The following is a 16,774-nucleotide window of genomic DNA, read 5'->3' as shown; positions in this document are numbered from 1 at the left end:
AACTTTATATAGAATATTTTCCTCAGCATCCCCAAAAGTTTCTTTTGCTGATACTCCTCTTTACATAGATCCTTCCCTTTGTGTACATCAGTAAAACAAAAGGATAATGACATGATTGAAGCAGATAAATCATTTTTTTTCATCCGGTTTGTTTCTCAGAATCAAGTTTAGACTTATTTTTTAGTTTCTGCTAGGAAAACTTCCAGCTGAAACAGGGTTAATTCAATATTTTTGTAAACTTTGTTTCTAAGAATGAGGATCACAACATATTGATTGTCTGCTATTACATGAAATACTGTTAAGTGCAAGTTCGTAATCTATCTTCTAGAGAAACACCATATACTTAGATTACTTTTTAAAATAGTGTTACTTTTGCAGTTCAACAAGCACAAGTGAACCGAAACAATGCCATTTACCATTTTTGGTACATTTGGATGTATTTAATTGCCTATACTATTTTCACCTGTTTTACCTTAGTACAATATATTTTTTGTTGAATCCACATATTTATTTCACTATTGGATCATGAAAAAAATATGGTCAAAAATATTTTTGTGATTCCATGAAAAGCTTTGGAAATGCCATGATTGTATGGAAAAGACATGAGAATTAGAAATCTCATAATTTTAGTCATGGAGTAATAAATTTGGATAGCCACTGATAAATAGTTGCATGAAATATAGTATTGCTGGTGATTTGTATATAGGAATAGCTATTTCTATATACAAATCACCAGCAAAATGTATAAACACTCTGCTATATCACTTGTTTTATTAGAGACTGAATTATCAATCAGAATTAGGCATCATAGATAATTTCATGACATAATTATAAGTATTAAAAACATTTGTGCAATCTTTAAAAATTAAATTTCTATGAAAAGTACTAGATTAATGATTCTGAAAATGCAAAGCCTTCAATTACAAATCCAGCCAAAGCATGAACAGTCATACACAGACTTCTTAAAAATAATCATTTAAGTAACACTTACTGTAGCTGCAATAGAAGACTGTTAACTATAATGAACTGTGAAATCTTTGCCAATTCAATCATAGACTAAAATGTTTAAGATGATCCATGAAGAGTTCAAGTTATGTTCACCTATGGGTTATAGATAAGTTTCTAAGAAGCAGTACAAATCAATAACATTTTACAAGGTTCTCAAATGCCAGACAGCAATAAAAACATTGGCTCACAAATGTCCTAGCTCAAATATTAAAAGGTCATTTTCTGAAAAAGTTAAACTACTGTTATGTTTTGCTGGTTTCCAATATAGTACATCATTACTTTAAACATTACTGGGTTAGAAAGTATATATGAGTGGTTCCAAAAATCTTTATTGTCTTATTTATTTATTAATACTCAGAATTCTATTTTTGAAAAAATAATCAGTTTCATAACATTTTTAATAATGCATTAACTCTCAGCAATTTTCTATGAAAGAAAAAAGCACCACATTAAAGGCTTAAAATTGAAAGACAAAGAGGAAATGCTAAATTTCTTTGCAGTTCATGCATTAATAATTTTGCAAGTTTATCCTTAATAATAAAATTCTTCTAGTAGTCATTCAAATATCACTGGTCTCACACCCATATTTTAAAGCATATTTTCCTAAGAAAATAACAAAACACAAAATAGATAATTAACTGTGTTTATTTGTGTTCAATGGGTTACATAATCATTGCCTTGAAATGTGTCGGATGTGAAGAAGAGATCGCTCAGTGTTAATATACTCAAACCTTCTTGAATAAAGCAATAAACAGGTATTAATCACATATGATCGATTGCAAAACAGAAAATTTCCAAAAATATTACAGTCCAAATACCGTAGTATTTAATTATATAATTCCAGTTTGTCTAATCATTTTGACGAGGTCTCACTCATCATCTTCAGGCTTGACCAATCTGCAGGCACCCACTCCATCTACCAATCAAGATGCAACCACACAGCCAGCCAACCCACTCAAAACAACACTCCCCATCTCGACCAATCGGCAAACACCCACTCCATGTACCACTCAAGATGCAACCACACAGCCAACTGGCCCACTCACAGCAACACCCCCCACCTCCCCACCAGTATTTATAGAGAAACGGCAGCTCCGATCACGCTTTGCTCACAGAAGCACGAAGCCAAAAGCACCAACCTGAAGATGATGAGTGAGACCTCGTCAAAACGTCGCCAAGCTACCCTCAACCTTACACGGGAAATGACCCGAATATGCCAGGACCTACATACAAATACACACACACACATACACACACACACACACACACACAATATACCCTGTATATTTCCATTATCAGAATTCCATAGAGCAAAAATACAAATAAATGACATAAAAATCAAACATTCAAAATATATCTAGCCCTATGTGGGCTTACAGTCTTTTCTAGTGTAACATCCAAGTTTCATCATGTCTTTATTTTGTGTTATGAGATATTGATACTATTCATCGGGTTTACTAAATGTACAAAGAACGAATAGAAAGAAATTTTAGCCCTTCGACCATAGGGCTAGGATTAAACTTTAATTTATTTATTTATTTAAAATTTAAATAAATAAATAAATTAAATAAATAAACATGTGTACAGTTATAAAAAAAGGCAATGAAAATAAAATTGTGTTGTATCTAAAGAAAATAATGATAAATGTATAATCATTTGTTTTAAATTATTAGTTGTTTTATTACTTGTATTGAGATCACTCAAACACAAAAGCAAAACAAGAAAAAGATAAAAAGACCAAGACATAAATCAAAACCTTAAATATCAGTGGACTGGACTCTTAGAACAAAAGGAAACTCTTTTGAATTCCAAGCTATCCAATCAATTTTTAAAATGTATTTATAACTTGTCCTTGTTTAGTTATGAGCAATTTTAGGAAACGTGATCTTCTTTTTTTTCTCTCTAAGAGGAATTTTCAAATTTCATCTCTGGCTTCAAATGTACAAAAATCTGTTCTTTTAGAGACTTAGAGCCATCCGAGAATATTCTGGTTCTGGTTCATGGGGTGATTATCAGTATCTTGCTCAGATGTTCTTAAACTCACACTTCATGAACTGGCAACTTTTCCAATTCAGCTTAATTCTTGTTGCAGCTATGATTATCAACTATTCTTTGAAACAGTGTTAAATTCTGAATGGCTTCCTCTTTGATGTCCAGTTTATCTTCTCTATATTAGAGGGGTACAAGTATAATTTGCTAATTTTGTCACTTTGATTGTTTGATTATGTATTTCAGCTACATCCATACACTTCTCATTTGTCATTCTCTTTAACTCTTACATGGATGCTTATAATGCTTTATGCCCAATTATTTTAATTTAATTTTATTTATTTAGTTTGTCAAACATGTACAAGATAACAAGTATAAGTCTAAACATGGACATGAACATAGGAAATGACTAATGGGGACAGTAGGACAGGGACAGTTGGCACCCTGGTGCACTTATGCACACCTCCTTTACGGACCTCTAAGAATGGGGTAAGGTCTACAGTAGACAATTTAAGATTGAAGCTGTGGGGGTTTGAGGATGTAACAATGGAGTCAGTTAGAGCATTCCAGGCATTGACCACTCTGTTGCTGAAGTCGTATTTTCTGCAATCGAGTTTGGAGTGGTTTACCTTGAGTTTGTATCTATTGTTTGCCCATGTATTTTTGAGGTTGAAACTGAAGTAGTCGTTGACAGGTAGGATGTAGTAGCAGACAATTTTCTGTACTATGCTTAGGTCAGACCATAGGCGGCATAGTTCAAGGTTGTCCAAACCCAAAATTTCAATCCTGGTGGCATAAGGGATTCTATTGTGAGCAGAGGAGTGGAGTACTCTTCTTGTGAAATACTTCTGGACCTGTTCAATTGTATTAATGTCCGATATACAGTGTGGATTCCAGCAGACAAGCTATATTCAAGAATTGGTCTGACAAAGATTTTGTATTAACTGTCAGGTATATTATACAGTGGAGGGTAGGATTCTCTTACTAACAGCAGGCTTGCTATACTGTGCTATATTATATTATACTTTATACCCATTAATCTAATTTCCAGGATCAATAGTTTTTAAGTATAAAAATGCTTTTGTAACATAAGGCATGATGTATTAACAGTTGGAAGACATAATCTTAAATATTTATGGAATTTAACTTCTCTGAATTTAAATGAGAATTGAATAAATATATAAATAAGAATTACTATCATTTCTTGTTCGTGAGAAAAGTGGGAAATTAGTCATTGAGGCTGTTCGTTTCTCATAACTTATGCAAGTTGTTTTCTTTAAAATAAACCGAATCTCATTGGAAATATATGCCTTAAAACACTGTACCATTTCACTCTATTTATATGGTACACATATTCCTGAATTGAATTGAAAGTACACTTTCAAAAATATATTTTATTCTCCTTGAATTAAACTTTAATTGCAGAAAAGCTATAATTTGTTTTATTAATTGGTAATATTTAGGTGCCATTATTTTTTATCTATCATCTGTCTGTCTATCTAAAATCCACCCATTCCTTTCAGTGCATGGATATACCTAATACTCCAGACTTTTTCATCATCACAATGGTGGTAAGGTCAGGTGGGGTAAGAGAGAGTTAGTGGTCTAAAGTCAACCAACTTTATGTTTAAAGGAGGCATAGAATGGTTTCAAGAACCTTAACCACTACACCCAACTGGCTTTATGTGTATTTCTTAAAGTCTACAATCCTGAAACATAACTTGCTAGTGTAATTTGATCATTACAGGTATAAAATATTGCAGGCAGGAGATTTTTTTCCTAAACATTTTGATTTCATATATCCAAATACCATTCATCTGCTATATGGTCTGAACAAAAAAAAAATCATGTATCTTTAAACCATGTATAGACACATAAGAATGTATACTTCCTGTACAAATCTTTAAATTGCTATAGGATGTAACTTTTTTTAAAAAAAATGTTTTCTGTTTCATCTAGATTTGGATTCATTCTTCACAAGGATGAGCCTGTACTCCAGAAAATTGATCTTGAAACAATGTCATACATCAAGACAATTAGTTTAAAGGATTACAACTGTGTTCCAAAGACTCTGGCGTATACACATCTTGGAGGATATTATTTTGTCAACTGTAAACCTGACACTACTGGAGCTATTCTACCACAAATAATAGTAGATAGTGTTACTGACTCAGTTATTGGATATAATGGTGATGTAACAGGATCTCCATATATTTCTCCAGATGGTCACTACGTAGTCAGCATTGATGATGTGAAAGGTCTCATGAGGGTCCAGACAATTACACTAAGAGGAGAAATACAAGATGCCTTTGACATTCACACAAACTTGCACATATCTGATGTGGCTTTCCAGCCATCATTTACTGAAGCCCATCAATATAATGTCTTTGGTAGCTCTAGTACACAGACTGATGTTCTTTTTGTAGAACTGTCTTCTGGGAAGGTGAAGATGGTGAAGAATCTTAAGGAACCTCTTAAACCAGATGAATGGCCTTGGAACAACAAGAACCGATTAATTGAGGGCAGTGGGCTCTTTGGTCAGTACCTGATGACACCTTCCAAGGAATCCTTGTTTATTCTAGATGGACGATTAAATAAGCTTAATTGTGAAATCACTGAAGTTGAGAGAGGAAACACAGTAATTTGGGTTGGAGAAGCGTAAACAACCATATTAGATAACACCCAAGTGGATATAGTTTTACAGTACATTGCACTTATCTTCATTCTTCAAATTGTCATTATTTTATATTAAAGATGTTAGACCCTTCTGTACATGTTGTGTGGTTGATTAAAATGGAATTTTGGTGAAATAAAAGATGCTGAAACTGAGAAATATGTACTGTTGGTAATCTCCATAGGGAAAAGTGGCCAATTTGTGACAATATTATATTATGGTAAATACATAGGGTAGATTACAAAATGATGCCACATTATAACAACAGCAACAGCAGCAACAAGAACAAAACTTCATCAGATTCATTGAATTTCTAATATTACACACGATGTGCATAGTTAGGTTTTTGCATTAAAACACTATGCCCTGTCCTGACCACTATTTGATATTTTTGTGCCTTGAACAGAAATGTCTCATAAGGAAAGTGAAGCCTACAAAACATGTAATTGTATTCTTGTGGTTATAAGTTCTCTTTATCTTGTGAAAAGTTTTTAATATCTCAAAATTTTTCATTTCCACAGATTTTAAGGCATGGTTTTAACTCAAAGGAAAAAGTATATTTGCAACATTTTGTGCTATCATTTTTATTACTACAGCTTGAAGATACGGTTATTTTTATTACAATTTCAGGTTAAAGTTTTGTTAACTTCATATTATAATTCTTACTTTTCCACTACAAAACAGTTACATCAACTTGGTATAGTTTAGTTTTATTGAACAGAAACATAATATCTAGCTGCTTAGGAGAACATGTTTATTTTATAATAAATACTGAGGGTTATTTAAATTGGCAAAAAAAATAATGTCTTAATTTTAAAACAATCTGCTTAATAATACACTTTACACAGTAATCCTATATATGTCTATTCAGAAGTAAGTTCCACTGAATTCAAGATAACTAATTCCTAAGTAAGAAAAGAATTCCAGTCTTTAAAAATGGAGAATAATGGTACTATGTCTACTGAAAATTAAATCATACTGAGTTCAATTTTTCTTACTCCTAGTTGTGTACAAGATTATGTGTTTCAAGTTTCTTTCTGAAAGTACAGTACACCGAAATAAATAAAATTCACAATTAAAAAAAAACAATTTGCATCATCTTTTTAGATAGTATCACTGTTACATGTACAATGTCTATCAAATATGCCTTTTTTCAATACTGTTGATAAAAGTAATTTTTTAACTTATTACTGCCATTAGCTTTCTATTTCAAGGTATTTGGGTTATTTTAGTTTATAAACTACCACTAGTTAGGGATGTTGTTTATATGTCTACATAGAAACAATTCAGGTTCTAAATTATTGTAACCACTACAAAAGGAGAAAATAATCTTGCTCATTAGTATTTTTTTCTTCTTCGGATTTTCAAGAAGTACATAGATGGGATTGACTATTATTATCATTTTCAAAACTCGGTTTTTGTACCTGAAACAATTAAACTGATACTTTATTCAATGCAGTCAAATATTTTACTCCAATAGGTAAAGCTAATTAGACATTAGACATTTCTATTTTCTTGTGTGTCATTAATATCCTGGGCTATGAAACAGTAGACTTCTCTTTAGATTAAGGAAACTGGCAGATAGACTTAACTGAACAACAGAAATGACTTTGAATTTCTGACTTCTGAATCTTTGTAGCAATTTTCCCCTATTGTAATAATAATGGTAATTACGACAAAATAAAAGACTCTGTGAACAGCCTGTTACTCTATGATTTACACTAGTTCATATCTTCTACATTTTTCTGATCTATCCTACATATGTGAGTGTTCTGTATGTAGAAAATGCTTGATGAAAGGAAAATAAACCTCTTACATTTTAAAACTTCTTGTTTCAGTTGATCTATCAACAAAGAGAATGTTAGATTGTTCCCAACATAAGTTTTTTTTTAATAAAAACTTCTTATATGGAGGAGGAAGATAGAAAAGCAGTCAAGAATGTTATCCTTTTTTCCCCCAATGACATTGGGGATATGTAGCAAAAATAATGTAGCAAACACCTCTTTATATTGGATTAGGAATTTATTTCAGGTTGCACACTGAATTATTAATTCTAGCAAAAGCTTAACAAAGATGTCAATGATATTTTGAAGGGTAAATGGCTCACATATATACTATTAAGTATTAGTATGTAAATCCACTGCTAGTTGAAAAATAGTCTTTAGTATACTTAGCAGCTTTGTAATTATCCAGACATAAATATGATGAAAAAAAGAGAAACATATCCAAGTGAACACTATTTATTATCTCACAATGAATTAAAGAAAAACTTTAATACAGTCCTAGAAGTAGCATTATTGAAATTCTTTTACACTGCTATGCATCAGAGTTGCTCCAATTATAAAGTCTTCAAATATGTAACACTACAGAGTTGTTTTGGAAAGGGAGATGGGTAGCCAATAAATTTAATAAAGTAAATTCTACTTTATTGTAGGACTTTTTCATTATGAGCCGCACATAATGCAGTGGTTAGAGTGCAGTATTACCAGCTACTTTTGCTGAGTGCAGTAGTGCCGGCTGCCTGCAATTTGGCAGTTTAAATCTCACCAGGCTGTTATGTTAGTACTGCAGCTTTTCACATGCTGATTCTAAATGTACTAAAATAATTTCAATTCACTTCAGGCATCTATTAAAGCAGTGGTTCTCAACCTTTATAGTGCTGCGACCCCTTTAATACAATTCCCCACGATGTGGCGACCCTTTAATACAATTCCCCATGATGTGGCGACCCCAACCTTAAAATTATTTTCGTTTTGAATTTATCGCACCTGAAGCCCTTTTGGCTAGCGATCTGAACTGCTTGCGATCGCCTTGAGGACGGCGGCATTAAAGCGGAGACTACTCCCCTATTAAGTTTATCGCGCCTAAAGCCAGATTAGGCTAGTGATTGGGAGTGCTTGCAGTGGCTTGAGAGGGAGACATCAGAGCAAAGATTTCTCTCTTTTTTAATTCATCGCGCCTGAAGCCGAATTCGGCTAACAATTTGAAGAGCCTGCAGCTGGCTTGTGAAGTCAACCATTGGAGCGTGATTCTTCGACTCGCAAGTATACTTCCCATATTTCCGATGGTCTTAGGTGACCCTGGCAAATTGTCATTCGACCCACAACGGGGTCGCAACCCACAGGTTGAGAACCGCTGTATTAGAGAGAAAAAAATTGCCAGGTCTGTCAAGTTTAGCTCAATTGGAAGTGTTCTTGTAGAAATAATCTTCCCATATTTTTCAAAGTACTGATGGAGCCAGTAGTACAAGAGATATAAGATGCCTAAAGAAATGGACAATTAAAACATAATGGGACAGGAAAAAATTCAGATACTTGCAATAAGTTTTGTAATATTTTTGAAAAAGAAAGTATACATGAGCCACGGTGGCGCAGTGGCTAGAGTGCAATACTTCTGCTGACTGCCGACTGCCTGCAATTTGGCAGTTCAAATCTCACCAGGCTCAAGGTTGACTCAGCCTTCCATCCTTCCAAGGCCAATAAAATGAGGACCCAGATTGTTGGGGTCAATATGCTGACTCGGTAAACCACTTAGAGAGGGCTGTAAAGCACTGTGAAACGGTATCTAAGTTTAAGTTCTATTGGTATTGCTATTAATAAAGGAGAATATTTGTAGCTCAGGGTTGGTTCTCTCAAAGCTTGCCTGTTTTCCTGCAGACATTCAGTTACCCTAACTAGGTAACGTAAGGAGTTAGGAATTCTTACTAGCACTGATGATGTTACCTAGTTAGGATAATGAAACGTCTGCAAGAAAAGAGGGGCTTCTGGTGGCTCAATGGACTAAGTCTGTCTGTTATTAACACAGCTGCTTGCAATTACTGCAAGTTCAAGTCCCACCAGGCCCACCAGACTCAGCCTTCCATCCTTTATAAGGTAAGTAAAATGAGGACCCAGATTGTTGGGGGCAATTAAGTTGACTTTGTATATAATATACAAATGGATGAAGACTATTGCTTAACACATTGTAAGCCGCCCTGAGTCTTCGGAGAAGGGCGGGATATAAATTCAAATTTAAAAAAAAACAAAAAACAAGCAAGCTTAGAGAGCACAAAGGACCCCTCATTTTCACTACTGTTTCAAAGTGCACATTTAGATCTAATTAAAAGTCCAGAAGAAAAAAATTCAGATAACTAAAACTTGAAAAAGCTGTTTAACAGTTAATGCTTTGCCCTGTGTTTTTTCAAGGAGCAAGTATTTGGCCTGACATGTTCAATTCCATAATTCTACTAATTAGTAATAATATTTGGGATGAAATTTTTGATCGAAAACATAAGTTAACTGCGCAAAAACTGCATATACTGCTTTTGAGCAGAAGAACCAAGGATCAAAATGTCCAGAGTAATTATACTCCACACTATTGAAACTTAAAAGGTAAAGGTTCCCTTCACACATACTTGCTAGTCATTCCCGACTCTAGGGGGTGGTGCTCATCTCTGTTTCAAAGCTGAAGAGCCAGCGCTGTCCAAAGACATCTCCGTGGTCATGTGGCCAGCATGACTCAATGCCAAAGGCGCATGGAATGCTGTTACCTTCCCACCAAAGGTGGTCCCTATTTTTTCTACTGCATTTTTTACATGCTTTCGAACTGCTAGGTTGGCAGAAGCTGGGACAAGTAATGGGACCTCACCCCTGTCTTTCAAGTATTGGCTTTAAGGATACTATTATTGTTATCTTAGTCCAGCACTGTCATCAGACTCTTCTGACAGTTAAATAATAATAATAATAATAATAATAATAATAATAATAATAATAATAATAATAATAATAATAATAATAATAATAATAATAATAATAATAATATCTGGTTATGGCTGACCAACGGAACATTGAAGAAAGAAACATAGGGTTTGATTCTTGCGGACCAAGAACAAGCCATTAGAACAAATGTAATCAAAGCCAGAATAGAAAAATCTGCTGATGATCCCAAATGCAGACTCTGCAAAGAAGCGGATGAAACCATTGATCACATACTGAGCTGTTGTAAGACAATAGCTCAGACCAACTACAAACAACTTCACAACACAGTCACTCAGATGGTCCACTGGAACTTGTATCACAACTACCATCTGCCTGTAGCAAAGAACTGGTGAGATCATAAGCCTGAAAAAGTGATTGAAAATGAGCATGCAAAACTACTGTGGGATTTCCGAATACAGACTAATAAAGTTTTGGAACACAATACCCCGGATATCATGATTGTGGAAAAGAAAAAAGTGTGGATAGTGGACATTGCTATACCTGGTGACAGCAGAATTGATGAGAAACAACTTGAAAAAGTCACCAGATATCAAGATTTGAGAATCGAATTGCAGAGACTCTGGCATAAACCAGTGCAGGTGGTTCCAGTGATACTCGGCATACTGGGAGCTGTGCCTAAAGACCTAGGCAAACACTTAAAAGCAGTTGGTGCTGACAAGATCACCATTGGTCAGCTGCAGAAGGCCACCTTACTGGGATCTGCTCGCATAATTTGCCGATATAGCGCACTTGGGAAGTGTTCAACTAGTGATCTGTGATATGAAATCCAGCATAGTTATCTCGTTTGCTGTATACTTTATACTGTCATTTTATGTAAATCATCATCATCATCATCATCATCTTTCAAATACAGACAGATGATCATCTGGAACATAACACGCCAGATATTACGGCTGTTGATGGCCGAACCGTACAGTTTATTGATATCGTTGTACCAGAAGATGCCAGAGTTGAAGAAAAAGAACTGGAAAAAATCATGAAATATTGTGACCTGGCCATCAAAACTACATGGCTATGGATGAAACATGTAACAGTGATACCCATTGTCATCAGGGCACTTGGTACCACGAGCCAAGTTTTTTATAAGATACATCAACAAATTGCAGCTTCCTGCAATAACACTATCAGAGCTGCAAAAAACTGCGCTACTTAGAACATTATACATCTTAAGAAGGTACTTGGTTGATATCTAGGACTCTGGTAGCAACCCATATCTACCATTAGCACCAGTCAAAGGTATTTGTGATACCTTTTTGAATGTTTAGTTGACTGAGTTTCATGTTTAAGGAAATAATAATAATAATAATAATAATAATAATAATAATAATAATAATAATAATAATAATAATAATAATAATAATAATAATAATAATATACCTCCATGGATACCCACTATCATGAAGGAATGCTTGTGATGATCTGATAAGGCTAAAAGGTATACTGGAAGTAGTGTATTCTACCAGAAAGATCAGCCACATCAGATTAAGTTTATCCTTCAATCTACATATGCCATTATCTTCTCTTTAAGTTCTTCTTGTTGGTGAGTTGGGAGAGGGAGGGAAAGTTCATAGGTTACTTCTGTGCTGGCCTGTATTGATTGATTTATTTATTTATTTTTATTTATTTATTCATACTTTTATACCGCCCTATCTCCCTAGGGACTCAGGGCGGTGTACAGCCATATAAAAACACATAAATATACAAAGTAAAACATTCATCTAAAAAACTTATTATATAGGCCAAAATTTAAAATAGACATATAAACAATAAAACCCAATTTAAAACCAAATCTAAAATTTAGACATTTAAAATTTTAAAAAATCTAGTCCAGTCCAGATTCTGTTCTTATTACTTCTTCTAAGTTATCATGTGTTTAGTTCATATCAGTTTTGCTTATTTTGGATTTGCAACTGTTGTTGGGAAAATAAAACCATAGAGCAGGGGTGAAATGCTCCCGGTAGCGATGGGAGCAGGTAGTTCGGAGAACCAGTAGCAAAAATCCCTGCCTCCCCCACTTCCCCCTCCCTGCCCACGCCTCGCTGTTCCTCTTCTCTGTCCCTGAAGCGCTCGGTAGTGATACTCGGCCGTGGCACTTCAAAGGGCCGCACTACAGCTGACCAGTGCTGTAGGCAGCTATTAGACCGGTGCCTCTATTTTTAAAGAAGGTAGACCGGTGCCTGTCAAAAAAAGGCACTTGGTAGACCAGTGCCTCTCAGTAAAACGCAATTGCTAGACCAGGGCCTCTATTTTTAAAGAAGGTAGACTGGTGCATCCCAAGTTTTGTATACTTTATTATTTTTATTATTTATTATTATTGACCATGCCCATTCAGTCACTTGACCACCAAGCCACACCCACCAATTAAGCCACGCCCACAGAACCAGTAGGGAATTTTTTTAGATTTTACCCCTGCCATAGAGAAGACGAAAGTGTTTGAAAAATCATACCTTTATGAACTGCTCTTTTAAATTGGAACCAATAAAGCAGGACTATTTGAAATAAATGTTTGAATATTGGAAAAGAGTTTATCCTAACTCAAATATAATTGAATAATGATTAGTAGATGAAAATACTGTATATTCATTACTAGAAAGAAAATATTCAGGTACGCAGAACTGGAAGATTCAGAAAAAAATGTGAAATAGAACAAAACAAAACAATAGTAAGGTAGTAGAAGAAACTCAGATAACAATAGTTGCAAATATAAAGGAATCAAAATTAATATGAACTACATCAGAGGGGGATTTTAGCAGGTTCTGACCAGTTCTGGAGAACCGGTAGTGGAAATTTTGAGTAGATCGGAGAACCGGTAGTAAAAATTCAGCTTGGCTCCACCCCCATCTATTCTCTGCCTCCCAAGTCCCAGCTGATCGAGAGAAAATGGAGATTTTGCAGTAACCTTCCCCTGGAGTGGGGTCGGAATGGAGATTTTACAATATCCTTCCCCTGCCACACTCACCAAATGACTCCCACCAAGCCATGCCATGCCCACCAAGCCACACCTACAGAACCGGTAATAAAAAAATTTGAAACCCACCATTGAACTACATGCATGATAACTTTGAAGAAGTAATAAGAACAGAACCAAAAGAGGCCAGCACTAAAGCCAGCGTACCTATGAACTCTCCACTCCCCACTGCCAATTTAGAAAGAAGAAAAATGTAAATAGAATAGAATAGAATAGAATAGAATAGAATAGAATAGAATAGAATAGAATAGAATAGAATTTTTTTATTGGCCAAGTGTGATTGGACACACAAGGAATTTGTCTTGGTGCATATGCTCTCAGTGTACATAAAAGAAAAGATACGTTCATCAAGGTACAACATTTACAACACAATTGATGATCAATATATCAATATAAATCATAAGGATTGCCAGCAACAAGTTATAGTCATACAGTCATAAGTGGAAAGAGATTGGCGATGGGAACTATGAAACGATTAATAGTAGTGCAGATTCAGTAAATAGTCTGACAGTGTTGAGGGAATTATTTGTTTAGCAGAGTGATGGCCTTGGGAAAAACTGTTCTTGTGTCTAGTTGTTCTGGTGTGCAGTGCTCTATAGCGTCGTTTTGAGGGTAGGAGTTGAAACAGTTTATGTCCAGGATGCGAGGGATCTGCAAATATTTTCACGGCCCTCTTCTTGATTCGTGCAGTATACAGGTCCTCAATGGAAGGCAAGTTGGTAGCAATTATTTTTTCTGCAGTTCTAATTATCCTCTGAAGTCTGTGTTTTTCTTGTTGGGTTGCAGAACCGAACCAGACAGTTATAGAGGTGCAAATGACAGACTCAATAATTCCTCTGTAGAATTGGATCAGCAGCTCCTTGGGCAGTTTGAGCTTACTGAGTTGGCGCAGAAAGAACATTCTTTGTTGTCCTTTTTTAATGATGTTTTTGATGTTAGCTGTCCATTTGAGATCTTGCGATATGATAGAACCCAGAAATTTGAAAGTTTCTACTGTTGATACTGTGTTGTCAAGTATTGTGAGAGGTGGAAGTATGGAAGGGTTTTTCCTAAAGTCTACCACCATTTCTACGGTTTTGAGTGTGTTCAGTTCCAGATTGTTTTGGTTGCACCACAAGGCTAGTCGTTTGACCTCTCGTCTATATGCGGATTCGTCATTGTCTCGAATGAGACCAATCACTGTTGTGTCATCTGCAAACTTCAGTAGCTTAACTGATGGATCATTGGAGATGCAGTCATTGGTATACAGAGAGAAGAGAAGTGGGGAGAGCACACAGCCTTGCGGGGGCCCTGTGCTAATTGTACAGGTATTTGATGTGATCTTGCTTAGCTTCACCTGCTGCTTCCTGTTTGTTAGGAAGAGAAGATAATGGCATGTGCAGAATTATGTGCGGAAAGATCTTGAGTGCCAGCTTTGAAAATAGGGCCCCCCAAATGTTCTGGCACCAATAATAAAGGATCTGAATCAGAGCTTGCAAGGATTTGATAACATCTATCAAACAGACCAATTAGCTTGCCTACAGTACTGCAGTGGTGGTTATACAAGAACTGGGTAAAATTAGAAAACCAAAAGCAAAATCATCTTCTATCCCAAAGTGGAAGATCAGATTGCAGGTCAAGATAAAGAAATTAAGATCAGATGTGAGTAATTTAAAGAACACAAGAGAGGCAAAACAGAAGAATGAAACCATTAAGACATTATTGTCTTAGCCACAGAAAATTTGAAGACTATTTAGAAATCATAAAGCAACAAATAACAGCAATAACTGGGAAAATTGAATGGTATGAGGCACAAATCATATAATTTAACAAAATCAACTATTTCAATCAGAGCAAAGATAATTCTACCAAAGAATAAATGGCAATAGAAATTCTGAAAATGGAAAACAAAATAAAAAGGAAACGATGTAGTTTCGGAAAGATCTATGGAAACTCAAAAAAACTAAAATAAAGATGCTGAATGGATAAAAATAATTAAAGACTGGGAAAGATGAATTTAATAAAAATCAAATGGAACACCTAATAATAACAGCTGAAAAGGCTAAAAAGTTGAATGAAATGATTAATTGCATGGCTTTGGGCTCACATATCTGACTAGCTTACATTTAATGATAACCAAACAGCTTCATGAATTATTGTGTGAAGTATATTGAAAGAAACATCACTGACTGGTTATTAACTAGTCAAATAGATCTTATTTAAAAAGATCCAGTGAAAGGAATAACACTAGGAAACCATTGACTGATAGCATATGTACCTTCAATATTTAAATTACTCACAGGCGTAATAGCAGACAACATTATTTAAAAGAAAATAACACCCTTGCAACAGAAAGAAAGAAATAAAATAAAAGGAAAAGTAGATGTTATAAAAGATCAGTTTCTGATGGATAAAATGTTTCTGGACAATTGCAAAAGATGAAAAATCATTTACATGTAGTCTCAATTGATTATTTAAAAATCCTTCTAATTTATGTTCTCTAGAATCTGTTCAGTTAAAATTCCTTAGTTTGTGCTCACAAATATATCTCAGACAAACTACTTAGGCTAGAAACAACTGACCTGAGTAAAAACAAGAGTTTGGTTAGAGATATTTAATTACCATTTTAAACATACTGATCACTTCACTGGACTTCTCTATTCAGTTATCAGTGATACTTTTAATTTTTATGTATGTATTATTCAATTTGTACACCACCCAATTCCCAGAGACTTATCTGAAACTTAGCTATAATGTAATTTAAATTGATTATGCAGTTTTTGTAGTTACAAAAAAAATTAATTACAGAAGCATCTCTCCCCTGACCGATTCAAGTCATTGGGCTTTACCAGGGTTTGCTGAAATGTCGTTCCTAACTGTTCCAGGTGGATATTGCAAACCACCTATAGTTCATCATCCTCACCTCTATGGCACATAAAAAATAGAAACAATAGCACATGTGTTTTACCTTTCAGGTTTCATAATGTATGTGTAAACATATATTATGTTATATATTATATATATTATATACATTATATACATTATAATATAATAATATAATATAATATAATATAATATAATATAATATAATATAATATAATATAATATAATATAATATAATATAATATAATATAATATAATATAATATAATATAATATAATATTATATTATATATATATCGCCAAAACTGAACACTTTAACAACAGAATAATCAGAGAAGCCATCGAGATAGAAAAACGCCCACACAGCATGAACAAACGAGATGATACCTCCCGCCTACCAGCCATTTGGAAACCCGCCCTTATTGACAAACGAGTCCTCAACACGAGGAATGACACCAGACCCACACTCACGAGGTCCACACAGGATGTCACCACCACACTTCCACCCAGAAAGCAG

At 34.6% G+C, this 16,774-nt stretch overlaps 1 protein-coding gene across 1 annotated transcript in view; it reads left to right on the top strand.

The window, feature by feature from the left end:
* FSTL5 (follistatin like 5) overlaps positions 1 to 7,450 on the top strand; it is a 473,869-nt gene extending 466,419 nt beyond the window's left edge. The window contains exon 16 of the mRNA XM_058193148.1: positions 4,957 to 7,450. Within this exon, the coding sequence (XP_058049131.1) occupies positions 4,957 to 5,659 (703 nt within the window). The 3' untranslated portion in view covers positions 5,660 to 7,450. The remainder of the gene's footprint in view (positions 1 to 4,956) is intronic.
* The last annotated feature ends 9,324 nt before the right edge of the window (positions 7,451 to 16,774 follow it).

Source organism: Ahaetulla prasina, chromosome 8, assembly GCF_028640845.1.
Source record: "Ahaetulla prasina isolate Xishuangbanna chromosome 8, ASM2864084v1, whole genome shotgun sequence".
Taxonomy (NCBI): domain Eukaryota; kingdom Metazoa; phylum Chordata; class Lepidosauria; order Squamata; family Colubridae; genus Ahaetulla; species Ahaetulla prasina.
This window is presented reverse-complemented; position numbering and strand designations above follow the sequence as displayed.